Here is a 17,530-nt window from a genome sequence, read left to right as displayed (position 1 = left end):
CCAAAAAAGAAAGAAAATCCCCAAAAAGAAAATACTTTCATCATCATTCAACACTTTCACCACACTCACACATTATCACTGCTTTTGCAGAGGTGCTCAAAATACAACAGTTTAGAAGCATATACGTATAAAGATACACAACATATCCCTCCAAACTGCCAATATCCCAAACCCCTCCTTTAAAGTGCAGGCATTGTACTTCCCATTTCCAGGACTCAAGTCCGACTGTATGAAAATAACCGGTTTCCCTGAATCCCTTCACTAAATATTACCCTGTTCACCCTCCAACAGATCGTCAGGTCCCAAGTATCATTCGTCTCCATTCACTCCTATCTAACACGCTCATGCAACATATAAACATATAAACATATAACATATAAACATAATAACACCCCACAGTAGAATAAACTAACATAAATATGAGATGTTAGGTGTAGATGAATGTGTATGAATCAAAACCAGATGCGTTTGTCTCCTTGTTTACATAACACCTCATCTCTCTCCTCTCTCATTTACTCTTTCTGTCTCTCTCATTTACTCATTTTACCTCATGTACTCACCTCTCTCCCTACAATAAGACTACAAATATTTTAAGGTAAGTAATGAGTGTACTGTATATGCATTTTATCACTCTGGGGCACTTTAAATGTCATAGTATATTACGTGTGGGTGGGGTGGCCTGACTTGCTACCATACCCCCATGCCTGACTTTTTACAATAAATACTACTAGCTCTCACCCTACATTAAGACTACAGATATTTTAAGGTAAGTAATGGGTGTACTGTGTGTGTATTTTACTTTTTCTTGTTTTTAATGTTTAGTTCTATTGCTAACAATATATTTTAGTGTAAATTTGTTATCTGGCATTTATATGCATTTATAGTGGAAACAAATGGCATTCTGCTTTCTGGTGATGTCTGCTTTCCGGTGGTAGCCTGGAACCTAACCTGCCATACAAGTGGGGCCTTACTGTACAAGATACGGCAGTTAAAAGATCAAAACACAATTCACAAACACAGCTAGCTCCTAGGAGAGAATGGTACTAGATGTATTTGCATAGAAGGCTGGGATGAGGGTTCTGGAGGTGGCAGGGGATGGCGGTAGGTTTGCCCTGCTGAGACAATGGTTTGACCCATAGCCAGGAGGCATCCTGAGCTGGGAAAATTTTTTCCCCACCCGCAAACTGAACAGTGTTAAGGTAATTTTATGAAGTGTTGTGCAAAATTATGCTGCAATTATTCAATATAGCTTCTCCTCACTTAACGATGGAGTTCTGTTCCTGAGACCCTGTCATTAAGCGAATTCATCGCTAAGTGAGGAGCATACTATAATGGTAGTGAGTTTGTGTCAACCATCTTTGATATTGTTTTAATGTCACCTTTGCACTGTTTATAACATTTTTGGTATATTTTTAAATGTTTATACAGTAGTGCACTGTATATTGAAATAAACAAAATAGAGGGAATCAGCTCTAATACAGTATACATTATTTAGGTATGAATACTGGTCAGAGAGCCTGACATCAGCCCAAGGCATTGTTAAATGAGTACGTCACTAAGTGAAGAGAGGCTGTACTGTAATAATCAAAACATGGCAAATAAATCCATGTAATAAAATGGGCTACTGCATTAGACTAAATCTCTTCTTTCGACAAAACAGCCGTATCCCACCGAGGCAGTGGCCCAACAAGAAAAACAAAGGTTTCTCTTTTTAACTTCAGTAATGTATACAGGAGAAGGAGTTACTAGGCCCTTGCTCCTGGCATGTTAGTTGCCTCTTATGACAGGCATGGCTTACAGAGGACAAATTCTGTTCCATTTCCCCATAGAGACATTAGATTGAATATACAGTGGAACCTCAGTATATGACCAGCTCCCTACTCGAACAAAGCTCAGCACTCGACCAAACAAATACAACCTGCCAGAACCTCGCTGTAAACTATTTCATGTTTCTTCGCATTTTTTGGTGTTTGTTGTATAACTAAGTCACCATGGGGCCTACGACGATTAGTGATAACAGCCAACCAAACAGAAAATTGGTTGGGAAGAACCTGTTCGATACTCAAACGGAGCGGCACTCAAACAGCCTTCTGGAACGAATTAAGGTCATATACAGAGGTTCCACTGTATATAATAAAATAAACTGCTTGAGTAAATGTGCAAAATTTTTTTTTTGGTAAATAAGAAAACAAATTTTTTTATATACAAATTAAAACATCTTTTCAACAAAAGTTATGCATGATCTTATAGACAAAGATACATTAATAGCCACCTATCTACACACATTATTAAATATACAATAACATTTACAGTAGGGCCTCGCTTTACGGTGTTTTGCCTTAGTGTTTTGCTAATGCGGACTTTTAAATTATGACCAAAACTTGCTATACAGTTTCCCCCCCCCCCCCCTTCCCACCTGACTAATAGTCACTGCATGCCACCTGGTTTGCTTGCATTCTCTGTGAGGTTGTCTCTCCATTATGTACAACTATGATGTAATTAATATTCTACTGTGCAACTATGATATAATTCTTAGTATTAAGTAGTCAGTAAGCCAATAATGTTAAATCGCCCCATAATGCCTAGGCATAATAGAGGCTCTCTTTGCATTGCAACCCATTACTGTAAATACATAATCTCAATGTACTATTTGCAAAGACATAAATAAATAAATAAATAAATAAATAAATAAATGTCTAGAAACTTTCCAAAATTTCAAGTGTTTTGAAGTTATTACACATATTACACATATATATTCTGATAATTATACTTAATTTACTTGTACCTACACTACTGTACATACACACTGTGTTGGCATGCAGATACACATTAAAATCACTAAGAGTGTCCCTCTAATCTTGACGCCATACTAATAACAACAATACTAATACGTAATAATAATAATAATCACTCCTGGGCACAGTAAATGTCTTATTTTACATTAATATAGACATTGTTCATTAATCCATCTATGATATTTTCTTCAAAATTATATAAGAAACATGTTACATAGCATATAAACATGATACATACACCCACCATACAATGAATTTCACATAAATATGAGGCATAACCAGATGGAGGAAAAGAATTGCATTTTCTCTGGTCCAGCACCAGAGAAAATGTGTATCAATCTGCCTTTGACCCAATGACTCCCCTTAACACATTTGGCTTTGTTTACAATTCTTGGCATGATTTCTTCTCATCACTTCTCCCTGCATTTATGATGCCATCTAAAGGTAGTTTGTTAGAAATGATTAAACTCAGTGAACAATGTATGTCGATGGTAATAATATCACAATGGGCTGCTTTAACCCTTAAACTGTCCAAACATAGATCTACGTTCACTCGTGTAGTGCTCTGAACGTAGATGTACATTTTTCTTTACATAAGAAAGCATGTAAAATCGTACGTAGATCTACGTTTGGAGCGCTACGCAAGTGAACGTAAATCTACGTTAGGACAGTTTAAGGGTTAAATATCATATATTACCTATGGGTGGAGGGGCCATGTGGGCTATATAGCTACACCTACCAACTACCTACACCTGACTTCCTACAAATAAATACTACTCACCTCTTGCCCTACATTAAGACTATACATATTTTAAGGTAAATAATGAGAGTAATGTATGTGTATGTATTTTATTGCTCTGGGCAGCTTTAAATATCACATACAGTGGACCCCCACTTTTTGGCGGCCACGACTTTCGTGAAATCCGACTTTCAGCAACTTTTTTCGGCAAAATATAGCCTCGCGGTTCATGATTGGCCTTGTGATTCGGCGACTGTCTGGTACACATTGGAGCGGCATCCCAGTGTCAATGCACACAAAGCCAGTCTCCCGCACCATTCACACTCAGTGTGCCATTGTTTATCAGCGAGTGACAATCACCCCATGGGTTCATGCGATATATTTCATAATAATCCATTATTTTTTGTACTTGCAACTACTAAATAAGCCACCATTGGCCCAAAGAAAGCTCCTAGTGCCAGTCCTTTGGTAAAGAAGGAAAGAAACATATTAGAATTCAAGAAAAAACTCGTAGCAAAGTACCAAAGTGGGAGTAAGAAGAGAGAGGGGAGAATGTGCCTTCTTCAGTGATTCTATAATATGTACAATATTAAAGCAGCAGGTATCGGCAAAGGCTTTAGCACCTGCCAGCGATAAAGAGTAGCATTAACAGTATAGCAAGTAAGTTAAACGATTAAGCGATAGACAAACGACACGAGAGTAACTCTCCAATGTTGTTGGAGGTGTATAGGGCCACTGAACATACGCTGCCCTGCTATCTTCCACCACTCTAAACCTCTGCCAGCATCTCCTCCATCAAACTAATTAAACTAACATCTCCTCCAAGGTAAGTGTACATTGTTTCAGTGTGAATAATGTTGGTGGCTTCTGCTGCCACCTCCACCATCACTAGTATGTACGGCTTCTCTCAGTGGCCCTTATAAACCCAATAACACCACCACCACCACTTACTCCTCACATATGTTATGACATATTTTACTCATTCTAGAGTATATATTATGTTTCTACATTATTAATATTGTTTATTATGTCATATTAGATGAATTGTGATAGATAAATAAGCTGTAGAGATGATATTAGCGTCATATTGAAGCATAATAAACTCGGCTCCCTCTCCCCTCCTACCTGTCTGCCATACACCAACAAGAGTCATCAGTAAAGGTAAGTGTGATATTAAATGTTCATTTATCCATTTTATTAGTGCTTTATATTCATTTGTCATTGTTTCCTATATGTAAATCTATATTTAATCTTTAAAAAAAATATTTTTTGTTAATACTTTTGGGTGCCTGAAACGGATTAATTGGATTTCCATTATTTCTTATAGAGAAAATGGTTTCGCCAGTCGTAAATTTCGCCATTCAGCAGACTTTCTGGAACAGATTAATCATGAAACTCAGGGGGTCTACTGTATTACGTTTAGGTGTGGGAGCCAGGCAGGCTACCTACTCCTACTGGCTACCTATGCCTGACTTCCTACAAATAAATACTATTCACCTCTCACCCTAAGGTAGGTAATGAATGTACTGTGTATGTATTTTACTTTTTATTGTTTTTAATGCCTAGTTCTACTGTCAGCTTAAATTATGTTAGTGTAAACTTATCTGGCATTGTATGCATTTATAAGTGGAAAAAATGGCATTCTGTTTTCCGGCAGTAGCCTAGAACCTAACCTGCTGTATAAGTGGGGCCGTATTGTATTTCATTATTAATTTTGTTTAATATGATTAAGACAGTATCTATAATTTACAATAGTACATTAAAATAAAAGAACTGTATTTAGAAAAAGATGTGTAAGTACAAAAGGCAGCACTGCATCTACATTTGAGTAATTATCAATTTTAGGTATGAGTGGAATATATAATAACTGTAGAGAACTCTTGATGGATTACAAAAATATTTAAGTAGAGTTGATGTATTTCAGCAGGCAACCTCTATAAAGAGGTTGTTGATAAACTAGACTGCTGTGCAGCTTCTTGATCATCATCATCTTCATATTCTTGCTGGCGGGCAAACTTCAAAAACACTTGCTCTAAGGTGGTCTGGCTTAGAGCGTACTCCTCCATTAATCCTTCTGATTTAGCTATAAAAAAAGATAATCCAAACTTTAAAATTTTTGCACTGCAGTATTTTCCTTATTGTCTACAAATCTTACTTGAATGAAACAGATATTGGATTTGTTAACCCTTAAACTAGGCACAACATTTCTATTGCTGCATAGGAAACTGGGTGTATGTAAAAACCATAAGCCACTATCAGAACAGTAATCTCTTATTACACTGTAACTTTCCATCAAGTTAAGCATGTGTTCCCTCTCCTGAAAATTAATATCGGAGACTGTGTGAAAGATAATGCTGATCCAAGATAGGGCAAATCTTTCACTAGCAGCCCCTTCAGCAAATGGATAAAATTAGTAAATGAGGGTGTAGAGAATGGTGAAGCTTCATAGTAAAAACATTTGCCAAAACACAAAACAATTAAATTGTGTAAAATACAGCACAGTATTCAAAAATTAATTTGTGCACCAATATTTTTATCATAAACTTAGGTCTTAGATTACAAGTTGTAATTTTTATTTATAACACTGTTAACATATTAATGGAAAAAAGAAACCAGATTTCCTTGTAAAGCTTACAATGTGTGGTTTACATGTTATAAAATATTAATTACAAAGATGGCCAGTAATGGCCACTATGGCAAATAGCAATAAGATTTTGGAGGTGGGAAGTGCACTGCCTATGCTCTGAAGGAAGGGTGTTGATGTTGCAGGTTTTTGGCTGTAGTGTAGGCACACCTCTGGCAAGACAGTGATGGAGTGAATAATGAAGAGTGTTGCTTCTTTTCGGGTCACCCTGCCTTGGTGGGAAACGGTCGATGTGTTCATAAATAATTCTTGGTTTCTAGGTATCATTTGATAGAATGCAGGACTGGAAATAGCTTGAAATTGACCTCAAAGAAGCGGAAATGTTCAATTTTTGCCAATATTCCAGAAGACACAAATTACTTCACTCGTCCAACATGCATCCAACTGGTTGGTCTAATATGCATAATGTAGTAGTCTGCATAACAGTAAATCTTCTATTTTTTTGTGTGGGGCATATAACTAATATTGGAACAGAAGAAATGTTGCTTTAGTGCCAGGAATGTCTACAGTGTTTATTTTATACCCTATTTTTAAATTGGCAACTTTATGTGAAAATGGCCAAATTACCAATAGTTAAATGGGCAGTTTCTTGCACTCAATCGACAGAATGGAAGGCATACTAGTGAAATAGTTAAGAGTTTGATCAACTGGAACAATGGAACTGGCCTAAAATAAGACTCAAAACGGGTAAAAATCACCCATGTCTAAATACTGTACTCTTGGCTTCATAATCTTCAGAAGAAGATACTCTATCATTTCAAAGAAAAAATATTTTATTTTTTAAATTCTTGGACCCTGAAAGCAATTTTCAGATCAGGGGTCTGGACCCTGAAAGGTTTAAAACATGGAATGAATTCCACTGTTAATATCATGAAACTGTAATAAATATGGAATGAATAAGTCATCTTCGTGCAATTCCACACCCTCTTTGCTGACAAGAAAGCTGGTGGTGGAACAACAGTTCCTGAATACATTGTTTATTTTTGCTAGTTAGGCATACTAGTATATCAGACACAGTCATCACCTTTCTAGTTAACCATGATGCACTGTGTAGACCCTCCTGGTATTAGATTGTTTTCAAATATATGAACAGATTGTTGAAGACCTAAAGAACTATTATGAGGTCAAAAATATTGGCAGGTGACAGGTTTGAAGGTACAAAAAATTCTGCGTACTAGTATGCTAAATGCATAGTCATCAGTTGTGTATCAGTGTGCCGGGCAGTTTTAAAGGTTAATTTCAGTGCACAGGTTAAAAGCTCATACCTTTTTCCAGCACCATAAAACATCTTGCCAAATCTGAAATATCATGCTGAGGCACTTTATAGGTGATATGCTCTTCAAACTGCTCATCTAGGACTGCATTTGGGAAGGTCTCGTTGATTATGTTATGCACCTGTTCCATAATGCTGCCTGACCTGAAGAAAAGTTCAAATTATGGAATAATCAAAATTATAAAAATAATGTTAATCTGCAAACTCACAATTAGATGGATGTGAAGTTGAGAAAAGTACAATCCAAAATTTTTGCAAGGCCCATATTAGTCACAGGAAGATCATATAAATGTAGCTCTGGAAGAAAATTTTATGCCATGGTTGTAAACTTCAAAATAGCTTTCATATATGTGGATGGTGATATGCTAAAAAATCTTGGATGCAATATAACCTCCATGTCATAGATAGCAGATAAAATGGACAAAAAAAAAAAAAACCATGGGCGGACAAGAGATCAGCAGATCTACTACATGAGGGTGCCCATTAACAATATTCACTGTTGAGACACCTGCTCACAGACTTGCTCTCAGTGTTGAAGAATTTTCAAAAATTAAAAAAAAAAAAAAAATTCTTATGAAATGATAAAGAGTGTTTTCTCAATGGTAAGGAAACCAAAAGTACAAAATTTAATGGAAAACTTACAGAATTGCGCTCTTGCAAAATTAGTGATGTCGGCAATATTTACGCACTGGCGATTTCACCCACTTTGAGCCCTATTTTCGGCCAATTCTACTGTTCCAGTTGACCGAATTCATAGCTATTTCGCTAGATTGTTCTGTCGATTGAGTACAAGAAACTGCCTATTTACCCATTTCAACTACCCAATAAAGTGATCAGAAATTGGTAATTTGGCCAATTTCATACAAAATTCAAGAAAGGCCAATTTCTAAATAGGGTCCACAATAAATAATGCCAACATTCATAGCATTAAAATAACATTTTCTCTGCTCATTAGTCAGGTCTCCAGGACCCTCTTATATTATGCTTGCTTTCCATTTTGAATTTTTATTCATACAAAAAATAGAAGATTTACTGTAATGCAGCCTACTGAATTATTGTAAAAATGGTATAATGGTATAAATAATATCAGTGCATTTGTTAAAGCATATTAGACCCACCAGAAGACATGTATTGGATGAGTACCGTGATTTGTTTACTCTTGAACATAGGTAGAAATCGAACATTTCTGCTACTTTGAGCTCAGTTTCAAGGTACTTTTAGTCCATAAACCATTCAAAATCATCTCTATTTATGTAACATATTTTCCATACTTTGAAATGAAACCAAGAAAACAAGAATACACCCATAAATACCATATGAAAATACACCACAAAGTCGCTGTTTTAAACCAAAAACAAGGTCGGATTTTTTTTTCTCATTATGCACTGTGTGCTGCAGGACTTTTTTATACTGTGCACAATAACCATTCAGACCCATTGTCTCATATGTAGGCCTACCAGCTATCTCCCACAAGATTGGAAACCACTATAATTTTGGCATAGTATTATGGGACCGATACTGGCTTTCAAGCCATAATATTATGGAACTGACAGTGAAAGGGTTAAAATCATTAATGCAGTGGACCAAGTCTGCTACACTGCATACTTGTCCAATTCCATCGTACCATTAGGGGTACCATGGACACAATAAGAGAACACTGTATCAACATCAGGTGTCCCAGACTATTCAACACTCTACTATAAGATTTCAGAAATACTGCTGGGACAAGTGTAGACATCTTCAAGAGGAAACTGGACAAGTATCTCTTGACCAGAACAATGTAACTGGCCTAAAATAAGACTCAAGGTGGGCAAAATTGCCAATGTGTAAATATAGCTGAAGCAGAAAAATTAGCAAAAGCATAATTTCATAAATTTTTCATCAAATTTCATACTTTTTGTTTTATTACCTTTAGAAAATGATTCTCTACCATTTCATAAGAAAAAATAAAAATTTTTTTTTTTTAAATTCTTGGACCTTGTGGACATGTTTGAAATTGAGGGTCTGGACAGTGAGAAGGTTAACAATGGTCTCTAAAGTAAATGATGGTGCTAAGAAGAATGTGGGAATTCGAGTGTCAAGCAGTAACCTGAATAAATAAGGAAGATGGAGTCTGGCATCTCAATGACCTTTTTGTGTGAGGAGTATGATTCAGTAAAGCAAATGGTGTTTGATAATTGTAGAAGCAAGGACAAATTTACAGAATATTCTATGAAGTCCATGTAGAGAGTGAGGCAAAAACAAGGTTCTGTATTTATTCCTAGGAAGCATATGAAATTCACCCAAAACACATGGGTTGAAGAAGTAGTGAATAAATAGCATGTTCAAGCATGATGCTAATATTAACTTTCATTGTGTTGAGGTTTGCTCTAAGACACTAGCAATTTTGCTCTAAGACACTAGCAAGTTATATGGAAATAGAATCTAGAGTAAGTGATGAAGTCTATGATATAAACAATTTTCTTTTTTCTTTTGTTTTCAGTCTGACCCATGAAATTAATTTCCTTTTCCCAATAACTCAGGATAATGTATCTGTATTTGCAGATTCTATATTCGTTGACTTTCCTAGGATGATAACCACCATGAATATAGAAGGCTGACTGTTCTACAAAATTCCTCCAACTATGAGAAAAATATTCAACACAAATATATTTCATTTTTTTTTATACCAGAATCACTCACAACAACCAATTTTGTTTTTAAATTTACTTATAAGCTATAGCACTTACTGTTTAATGCCATCTGGAGGTGTTTTAAATTCCTTAACTGCAGAACATTCTTCATGTTTAATCTTTATCTCTAGTGTGTACCCTCCTCCATACTTGTTCTTCAAGTGCTGAATAGCTCCCACACATCTGTAATAAATTATCATCACCAACACTCAGTTACAAAGGCAGTTACATGAATTTAATTCTGACAAGTGCTAAGTAATGAAAGCAGGAGAGAGCATGAGAAGAATGGACATGAAATACAGTCTTGGATGAAATATACTGCAGAAGATATGCAAGGAGAAAGATCTGGGGGTAAGCATTACTCAAGGTATATCACTAGAAACATACAGTATTTTTTCTTTTAACGAACTGCCTGTCTCCCACCGAGGCAGTGTGTCCTAAAAAGAAAAACGACAGTTTTTCTTTTTAAATTTAGTTTATACAGAAGGGGTTACTAGCCACTTGCTCTCAATACAGTATAGTAGACCGTTGAATACCACGGGCTTTATCGTGTTTTCTCAATTACACTATTGCAAAACTGTGGCATACAGTGGACCCCCGGTTCGCAATGCTATCGGTATCTGATAAATCCGGTAACCGATGCATTATATCGCAGAAAATTTGCCTCGCTTCCTGATACAAAACCCGGTATGCGATGTGGTTCATAAGAGACGTGTCCATGTGTGGCCTGAACTGCCCCGTGTGTGCCAGTGTTTACAAGCCAGCCAGTGTGCGCGCATCTAAGGATACATTCGGTACATTCCATATTATCCATATTATCACTGTTTTTGGTGCCTGTTTTTGCAAAATAAGTCACCATGGGCCCCAAGAAAGCTCCCAGTGCCAACCCTTCGAGACCAAGGGTGCTAATGACTGTTGAAATGAAGAAAGAGATAACTGCAAAGTACGAAAGTGGAGTGCGTGTGTCGGAGCTGGTCAGGTTGTATAGTAAACCCCAATCAACCATCTCTACTATAGTGAGCAAGAAAACGGCAATCAAATTCAAATTCAAATTCAAACTTTATTCTCTATAAGTATTACAATGCTGAGTTTACAGAATTTGGTTATTGTGTGGTTTACATGTAGTAAAATAATAATTACAGATTGTACCACTAGAACGCCTAGCATGGCTAGGCATTTCGGGCAGACTTATATTAAATCTTAGGTTTAAAATGTTACAAAATTATGAGATAAGTTGGTATTATGGCTAAGTGACTAAATACTAGTTGTGAGTTTAGCAATGTGAATGCTTTTGTTTTGGCACTATACTTAGTTTCAGTATTGGAGTATCACAGGCCAACTTATGACTAGTTAAGATTCATTATTTTGAGATTGAGATTGATATTTCTGTTTATGGTCAAATGGGTGAGTGAGTGTAAGTGTGAACCACCAGGTGGTATTCGTATTATTAGTTGACAGGGTGTATCAGGGAGATAAGACGTTTCCTGATGGTAGTTTTGAAGGTGATGAATGTGTCTGCAGTATTGGAATTTTCAGGTAGGGTGTTCCAGATTTTAGGGCCTTTGACATATATTGAATTTTTGTAAAGGTTTAGTCGGACACGGGGAATGTCATAGAGATGTTTGTGTCTGGTGTTGTGCCTGTGGGTTCTGTCACAACTATCAAGAAAGCGTTTTAGGTCAAGGTTAATATTGGAATTTAAGGTCCTGTAGATGTAGATTGCACAGTAGTAAGTGTGGATGTACTGAACAGGGAGTAAGTTTAGATGTATGAAGAGTGGGGGGGGTGTGTTTCCAGGGATGGGATTTAGTGATTATTCTTACTGCGGCTTTTTGTTGGGTTATTATTGGTTTTAGGTGTGTTGCTGCAGTTGAACCCCAAGCACAGATAGCATAGGTGAGGTATGGATATATAAGTGAATGGTATAGTGTGAGAAGGGCAGTTTGCGGCACGTAGTATCGTATCTTGGAGAGGATCCCAACAGTTTTGGATACTTTTTTGGTTATGTGTTGGATATGGGTGCTGAAGTTCAGGTTGTTGTCGAGGTATAGGCCTAGGAATTTACCCTCATTATGCCTGGTAATTAGTGTGTTGTCGATCTTAATGTTAATTTGCGCATCTCCTGCTCTGCTACCAAACATAATGTAGTAGGTTTTGTCAACGTTAAGCATAAGTTTATTGGCTGTCATCCAAGTCGATATTTTGATCAGCTCCTCATTAACAATGGTGTTGAGGGTTGCAAGATTAGGGTGAGAGATGACATAAGTCGTGTCGTCAGCAAAGAGAATGGGGTTCAGGTGTCGAGATACGTTTGGAAGATCATTGATGTATATGAGGAAGAGCAGGGGACCAAGGACACTTCCCTGCAGAACTCCAGTATCAAGTGGCTGTGTTGTTGATGCTGTGTCTTTAATGGTGACATACTGATACCTATTAGTAAGGTAAGATTTGAAATATGCAAGTGCATGGCCTCTTATACCATAATGGTCAAGTTTGTGGAGTAGGATGCCGTGGTCTACTGTGTCAAAAGCTTTTCTTAGGTCAATAAAAATTCCTAGCGGATATTCCTTATTTTCCAATGCTGTGTAAAGCAGATCTAGCATTTTTATAATTGCATCGTTAGTGCTTTTATTTTTCCTGAATCCAAATTGGCAGGGATTGAGTATGTTTTGTGACGTTATAAATGAATATATTCTCCTGTGCATGAGTTTCTCAAGGATTTTGGATAGCAATGGTAAGTTTGATATTGGCCTATAGTTGTTTAAATCTGTAGGGTCACCAACTGTGATTATGAAACAGCAACCGCAAGTGTTAGAAAATGTTGAGAGACTGTTATTGGTGTGGATAAATGAAAAACAGATAGCAGGAGATAGATTCTCTCAAGCAATCATTTGTGAAAAGGCTAGGCAGTTGCATGATGATTTGGTAAAAAAAATTGCCTGAAACTAGTGGTGATATGAGTGAATTTAAGGCCAGCAAAGGCTGGTTTGAAAGATTTAAGAATCGTAGTGGTATACATAGTGTGATTAGGCATGGTGAGGCTGCCAGTTATGTTGTGCGACAGAAGTCCAGTGACTCTCAAGCTGGTCCTAGTGGCATTAACCCTTTGAGGGTCGACAGGCCCTCTCCGAAACTCGTTCTCAGGGTCGGCCAAATTTCAAAAAAAAAAAAAATTATTTTTTCTTATGAAAAAATAGAGTATTTTTTTCTAAACATTATAGGCTAAACAAAAAAATTTTAGCGTCAATACTTACCGAGATATGGAGGTGTGAAATTTGCCAAAATTGAACAACATATGGTAACATCGCCGACTGCCGTCACCCGGTATTTTTCTATTTACTTTTTTATGTACTATTTTCAATTTTTTTTCAATTTTTCTTTTTCTGAGTAACTTTTATGGCCTCTGAGGCCAACATGATCAGTATTTTGTAAGTTATTTCTTTTTCAATACTACACCATAACACTGTATCAATCGCATCTGCTAGAAAAATGACAGGATGGATAATGAGAATCTTCAAAACTAGGGAGGCCAAGCCCATGATGACACTCTTCAGGTCACTTGTTCTATCTAGGCTGGAATATTGCTGCACACTAACAGCACCTTTCAAGGCAGGTGAAATTGCCGACCTAGAAAATGTACAGAGAACTTTCACGGCGCACATAACGGAGATAAAACACCTCAATTATTGGGAGCGCTTGAGGTTCCTAAACCTGTATTCCCTGGAACGCAGGAGGGAGAGATACATGATTATATACACCTGGAAAATCCTAGAGGGACTAGTACCGAACTTGCACACGAAAATCACCCACTACGAAAGCAAAAGACTTGGCAGACGATGCACCATCCCCCCAATGAAAAGCAGGGGTGTCACTAGCACGTTAAGAGACCATACAATAAGTGTCAGGGGCCCGAGACTGTTCAACTGCCTCCCAGCACACATAAGGGGGATTACCAACAGACCCCTGGCAGTCTTCAAGCTGGCACTGGACAAGCACCTAAAGTTAGTTCCGGATCAGCCGGGCTGTGGCTCGTATGTTGGTTTGCGTGCAGCCAGCAGCAACAGCCTGGTTGATCAGGCTCTGATCCACCAGGAGGCCTGGTCTCAGACCGGGCCGCGGGGGCGTTGACCCCCGGAACTCTCTCCAGGTAAACTCCAGGTAAACACAATAAGGGCGTAAACACTGTTGTCATTATTTTGTTTACAGAAAATATTTACACAAACAAACAATATGAAATGTTGTTTATTACTATTTTTCTATATTTTATATACACATATACAGTCACAGGACATGTTTCTAGAAGTTCTGCAGCCTGTGGAACTCTTTGAAACATGGTGTCATGCACAGTGGAGTTTTGCACTCCTCACACATAAAACGAGTGTCTCTGCGTTGTCGTGGGCGTTTTTTTGTATGTGAACAGACGTAACACCTCTTCTGAGCCTTTTTCTTCAAAGCAGTAGCAGGCAGTTTTACCAGGAAGTGATCACCATGCTTCAGACGAGCAGGTAGTTGTTGATAATTTGGTGGGCGGTCAATTGCAGGTGCATTTCCTTGGTACTTGAATACTATTTGTCTGATGACAGACAAACAGAATTCGCCGTACTGTGGTTTGTTTCTGGTGCTCATCTTATACATATTATAAGCATTGAGCATGGAAATGTCCAGAAGATGGAAAAACAGTTTGATGTACCACTTATAACTCTTGTGAACACAATCAGCAAACCCAATCTGCATGTCACATTTGTCCACTGAACGCATGTTAAAGGTGTAATCAATCACAGCTGCAGGTTTTAGAATGGGTTCATTTCTCTCTCTATGCTGCCTGCCACTGTCTGCCATTTCATTAGGGTGAATTGATGACAACAGTGTGACATCTCGTTTGTCATGCCACCGAAATGCCATGATGTCATTGGCAGCAAACGCCTGCACCTCACCTCTGCGAGTGCCAGCATCAAACCTGGGCATATGTTTTCGATTTGCACGCACTGTGCCACACACATCTGTCATGTTCACTCGCAAAAAATCACTGAGTGAGGGGCTTGTGTACCAGTTATCTGTATATAATATATGCCCCTTACCAAGGTATGGTTCTATCATTGTTCGAACCACATCACCTGAGATGCCCAATAACTTCCTGGTATTTTGCAATGTATAACTTCCAGTGTACACAATAATATCCAATACCAGACCACTGTAACAATCACAAAGCACAAACAACTTTATACCAAAGCGTTTCCTCTTGCTTGGTATGTACTGCTTGAAAGAGAGTCTTCCTTTGAACAGAATCAAAGACTCGTCAATTACAAGCTTCCTGAAGGGATAAAAATGAGTACTGAATTTCTGTTTCAGATACACAAACACATTCCTAATCTTATATAACCTGTCAGTTCTGTCAGGCCTGGTTTTATCTGAGAAGTGAAGCATACGTAACATTAGCACAAATCGATTCACTGGCATTATATCACTGAAACCTGGTGTTGCAATCAGGGGGTCTGTTGACCAGTATGATTTCACTTTGTGCTTATACACATGTGGCATAAGCATTATTGTGGCAAAGAAAAGATACATCTCAGCCACAGTTGCCTCCTTCCATTGGTGTAGACGTGATTTTGGTGAAAGTATTGTGTTTGCCATGGTGTACTCGTAGTATGTGTTGCTTTCCATGACAATACTTTTCATCAGTGGTTCGTCAAAGAATAACTCGAAACATTCCAGTTCAGTGGCATTGTTCCCAAGTGCACAAGATGGCCGTATTCCACTTTGGCTGCCATCAAACTGGTGGGGATTTGGAACAAAATTGACAGCTTCCTGCCAATCCCAGGTGCGGTCTGCTGGTGGGTACTGGACAATGACAGGTGGTTGTGGTTGTGGAGGTTGTGGTTGTGGAGGTTGTGGTTGTGGAGGCTGGTGTGGTGGGGGAGTGGGGGATGGTGGCCTTTGTTCTAGATCAGCTGAGGCAGCGGCGTGGCTGGCAGCGTGGGTGGCAGCATGGCCCACTGCTGGTGCCTCACCGCCGGCACCACTACCACCACGCACATTTTCCATCCCAATTGCAACAGTATCTTCGTCATTTTCACTGTCTGTTCCTGTTGTACAGCCACGGGATGTACTCCGAGATACACTCCTTCCCCTTGGTATAACATATGGCACACTTCCAGAGCGCATATATCGTCGTATATACCGACGCTTCACTAGGGAATATTGCACTTCACTATCACTACTGGAACTAGTTTGAAGAGCTTGTAGTTCATATTCACTATCACTATCATCACCCATGCTCTCATCTGAGTCTGGGATTTGGGAAAATAGAAGTTTCCTCTTGGGTTCTGGAACAACTGAACGTGAACACGAGGGCCCAGCACCAGAGGTGGAAGGCTGAGGGTCGTCTGGGTTTTCTTCACTATTACCGATATTATGGTCATTAGTTTCGGTCAAAACCTCACTAAAACCACGAAACTCATCTTCACTGGCACTTCCATCACTATTAGAACTGTCACTGGGGAACAAAAGTGTCCCAATTCGCCGAGGAGTGAGGAGCTTCTTACCGCGAGGCATGGTGGACATTGTTTACTAAGAGGGCATTCCCACAATGCACCACTGGGTCCCAGATTTTTTTTCTACCGCGCACACTGACCACGCAGACCCATTCTCTCACACCTAGGCCTATCAGCCTTTTCGCGCGAGATTTGAGGCCGCTAGAATTTATGCGTACTAGTACGTCAAAAACCCCTACGCGTAAGACGTACTAGTACGACGAAAACCCTCAAAGGGTTAAAAGAAGAAGGGAAGTAACCCTGGAAAAGGACTTGCTACCTCAAGTCATAAAGGAGGGGGATTCCCCTTCTAAATGCTAACACCATCCACACTCTCCCCTCCTCCCATCCCATCAATCATCACCAGATCTTCATTAAAGGTAAGTGTCAATTATTCTTTCGTTATTTATTATTATTTATTGCTATTGTTGTTATTGTAATTACTATTCTATTGCATTAAACTTAATATTTCATGTGGTAAAAGTTTTTTTTCATACTTTTGGGTGTCTTGCACGGATTAATTTGATTTCCATTATTTCTTATGGGGAAAATTGATTCGCTTTCCGATATTTTTGGTTTACGATGAGCTCTCAGGAACGGATTAATATCGCGAACCGGGGGTCCACTGTATTTTTGACTAACACATCGTAAAATTTAGTTAACATGGTTCTGCTTCTGGGAGAGGAAAAAATTTGGAGCACCGGGAGGTGGACCGCAGGATTTTAACCCTGTCTAGTGGGCTCTCAGGCAGTTTGCCTTGGATCAGGTCATTGCCTTTGTGAGGGAGGCCTAGCTTCCTACCCTGCCACCCCTTTCATACGCGTTCCATATGAGGACGAGAAGTATGGAATCAGCAAGTAAGAGAGAGGTGCAG

At 38.5% G+C, this 17,530-nt stretch overlaps 1 protein-coding gene across 8 annotated transcripts in view; it reads right to left on the bottom strand.

The window, feature by feature from the left end:
• Nucleotides 1-3,398: 3,398 nt before the first annotated feature.
• LOC128692060 (cholesterol transporter ABCA5) overlaps nt 3,399-17,530 on the bottom strand; it is a 408,467-nt gene continuing 394,335 nt past the window's right edge. For all 8 annotated transcript variants that reach the window (XM_070079720.1, XM_070079724.1, XM_070079709.1 and 5 more), the window contains 3 exons: nt 10,181-10,306; nt 7,444-7,595; nt 3,399-5,617 (listed from right to left, as the gene is read on the bottom strand). In XM_070079720.1, coding sequence (XP_069935821.1) covers nt 5,469-5,617; nt 7,444-7,595; nt 10,181-10,306 — 427 coding nt within the window. In that variant the 3' untranslated portion in view covers nt 3,399-5,468. The remainder of the gene's footprint in view (nt 5,618-7,443; nt 7,596-10,180; nt 10,307-17,530) is intronic.

Source organism: Cherax quadricarinatus, chromosome 6 (genome assembly GCF_038502225.1).
Source record: "Cherax quadricarinatus isolate ZL_2023a chromosome 6, ASM3850222v1, whole genome shotgun sequence".
Lineage (NCBI taxonomy): Eukaryota > Metazoa > Arthropoda > Malacostraca > Decapoda > Parastacidae > Cherax > Cherax quadricarinatus.
The sequence above is the reverse complement of the archived record's forward strand: the minus strand, read 5'-3'. Positions and strand labels throughout refer to the sequence as shown.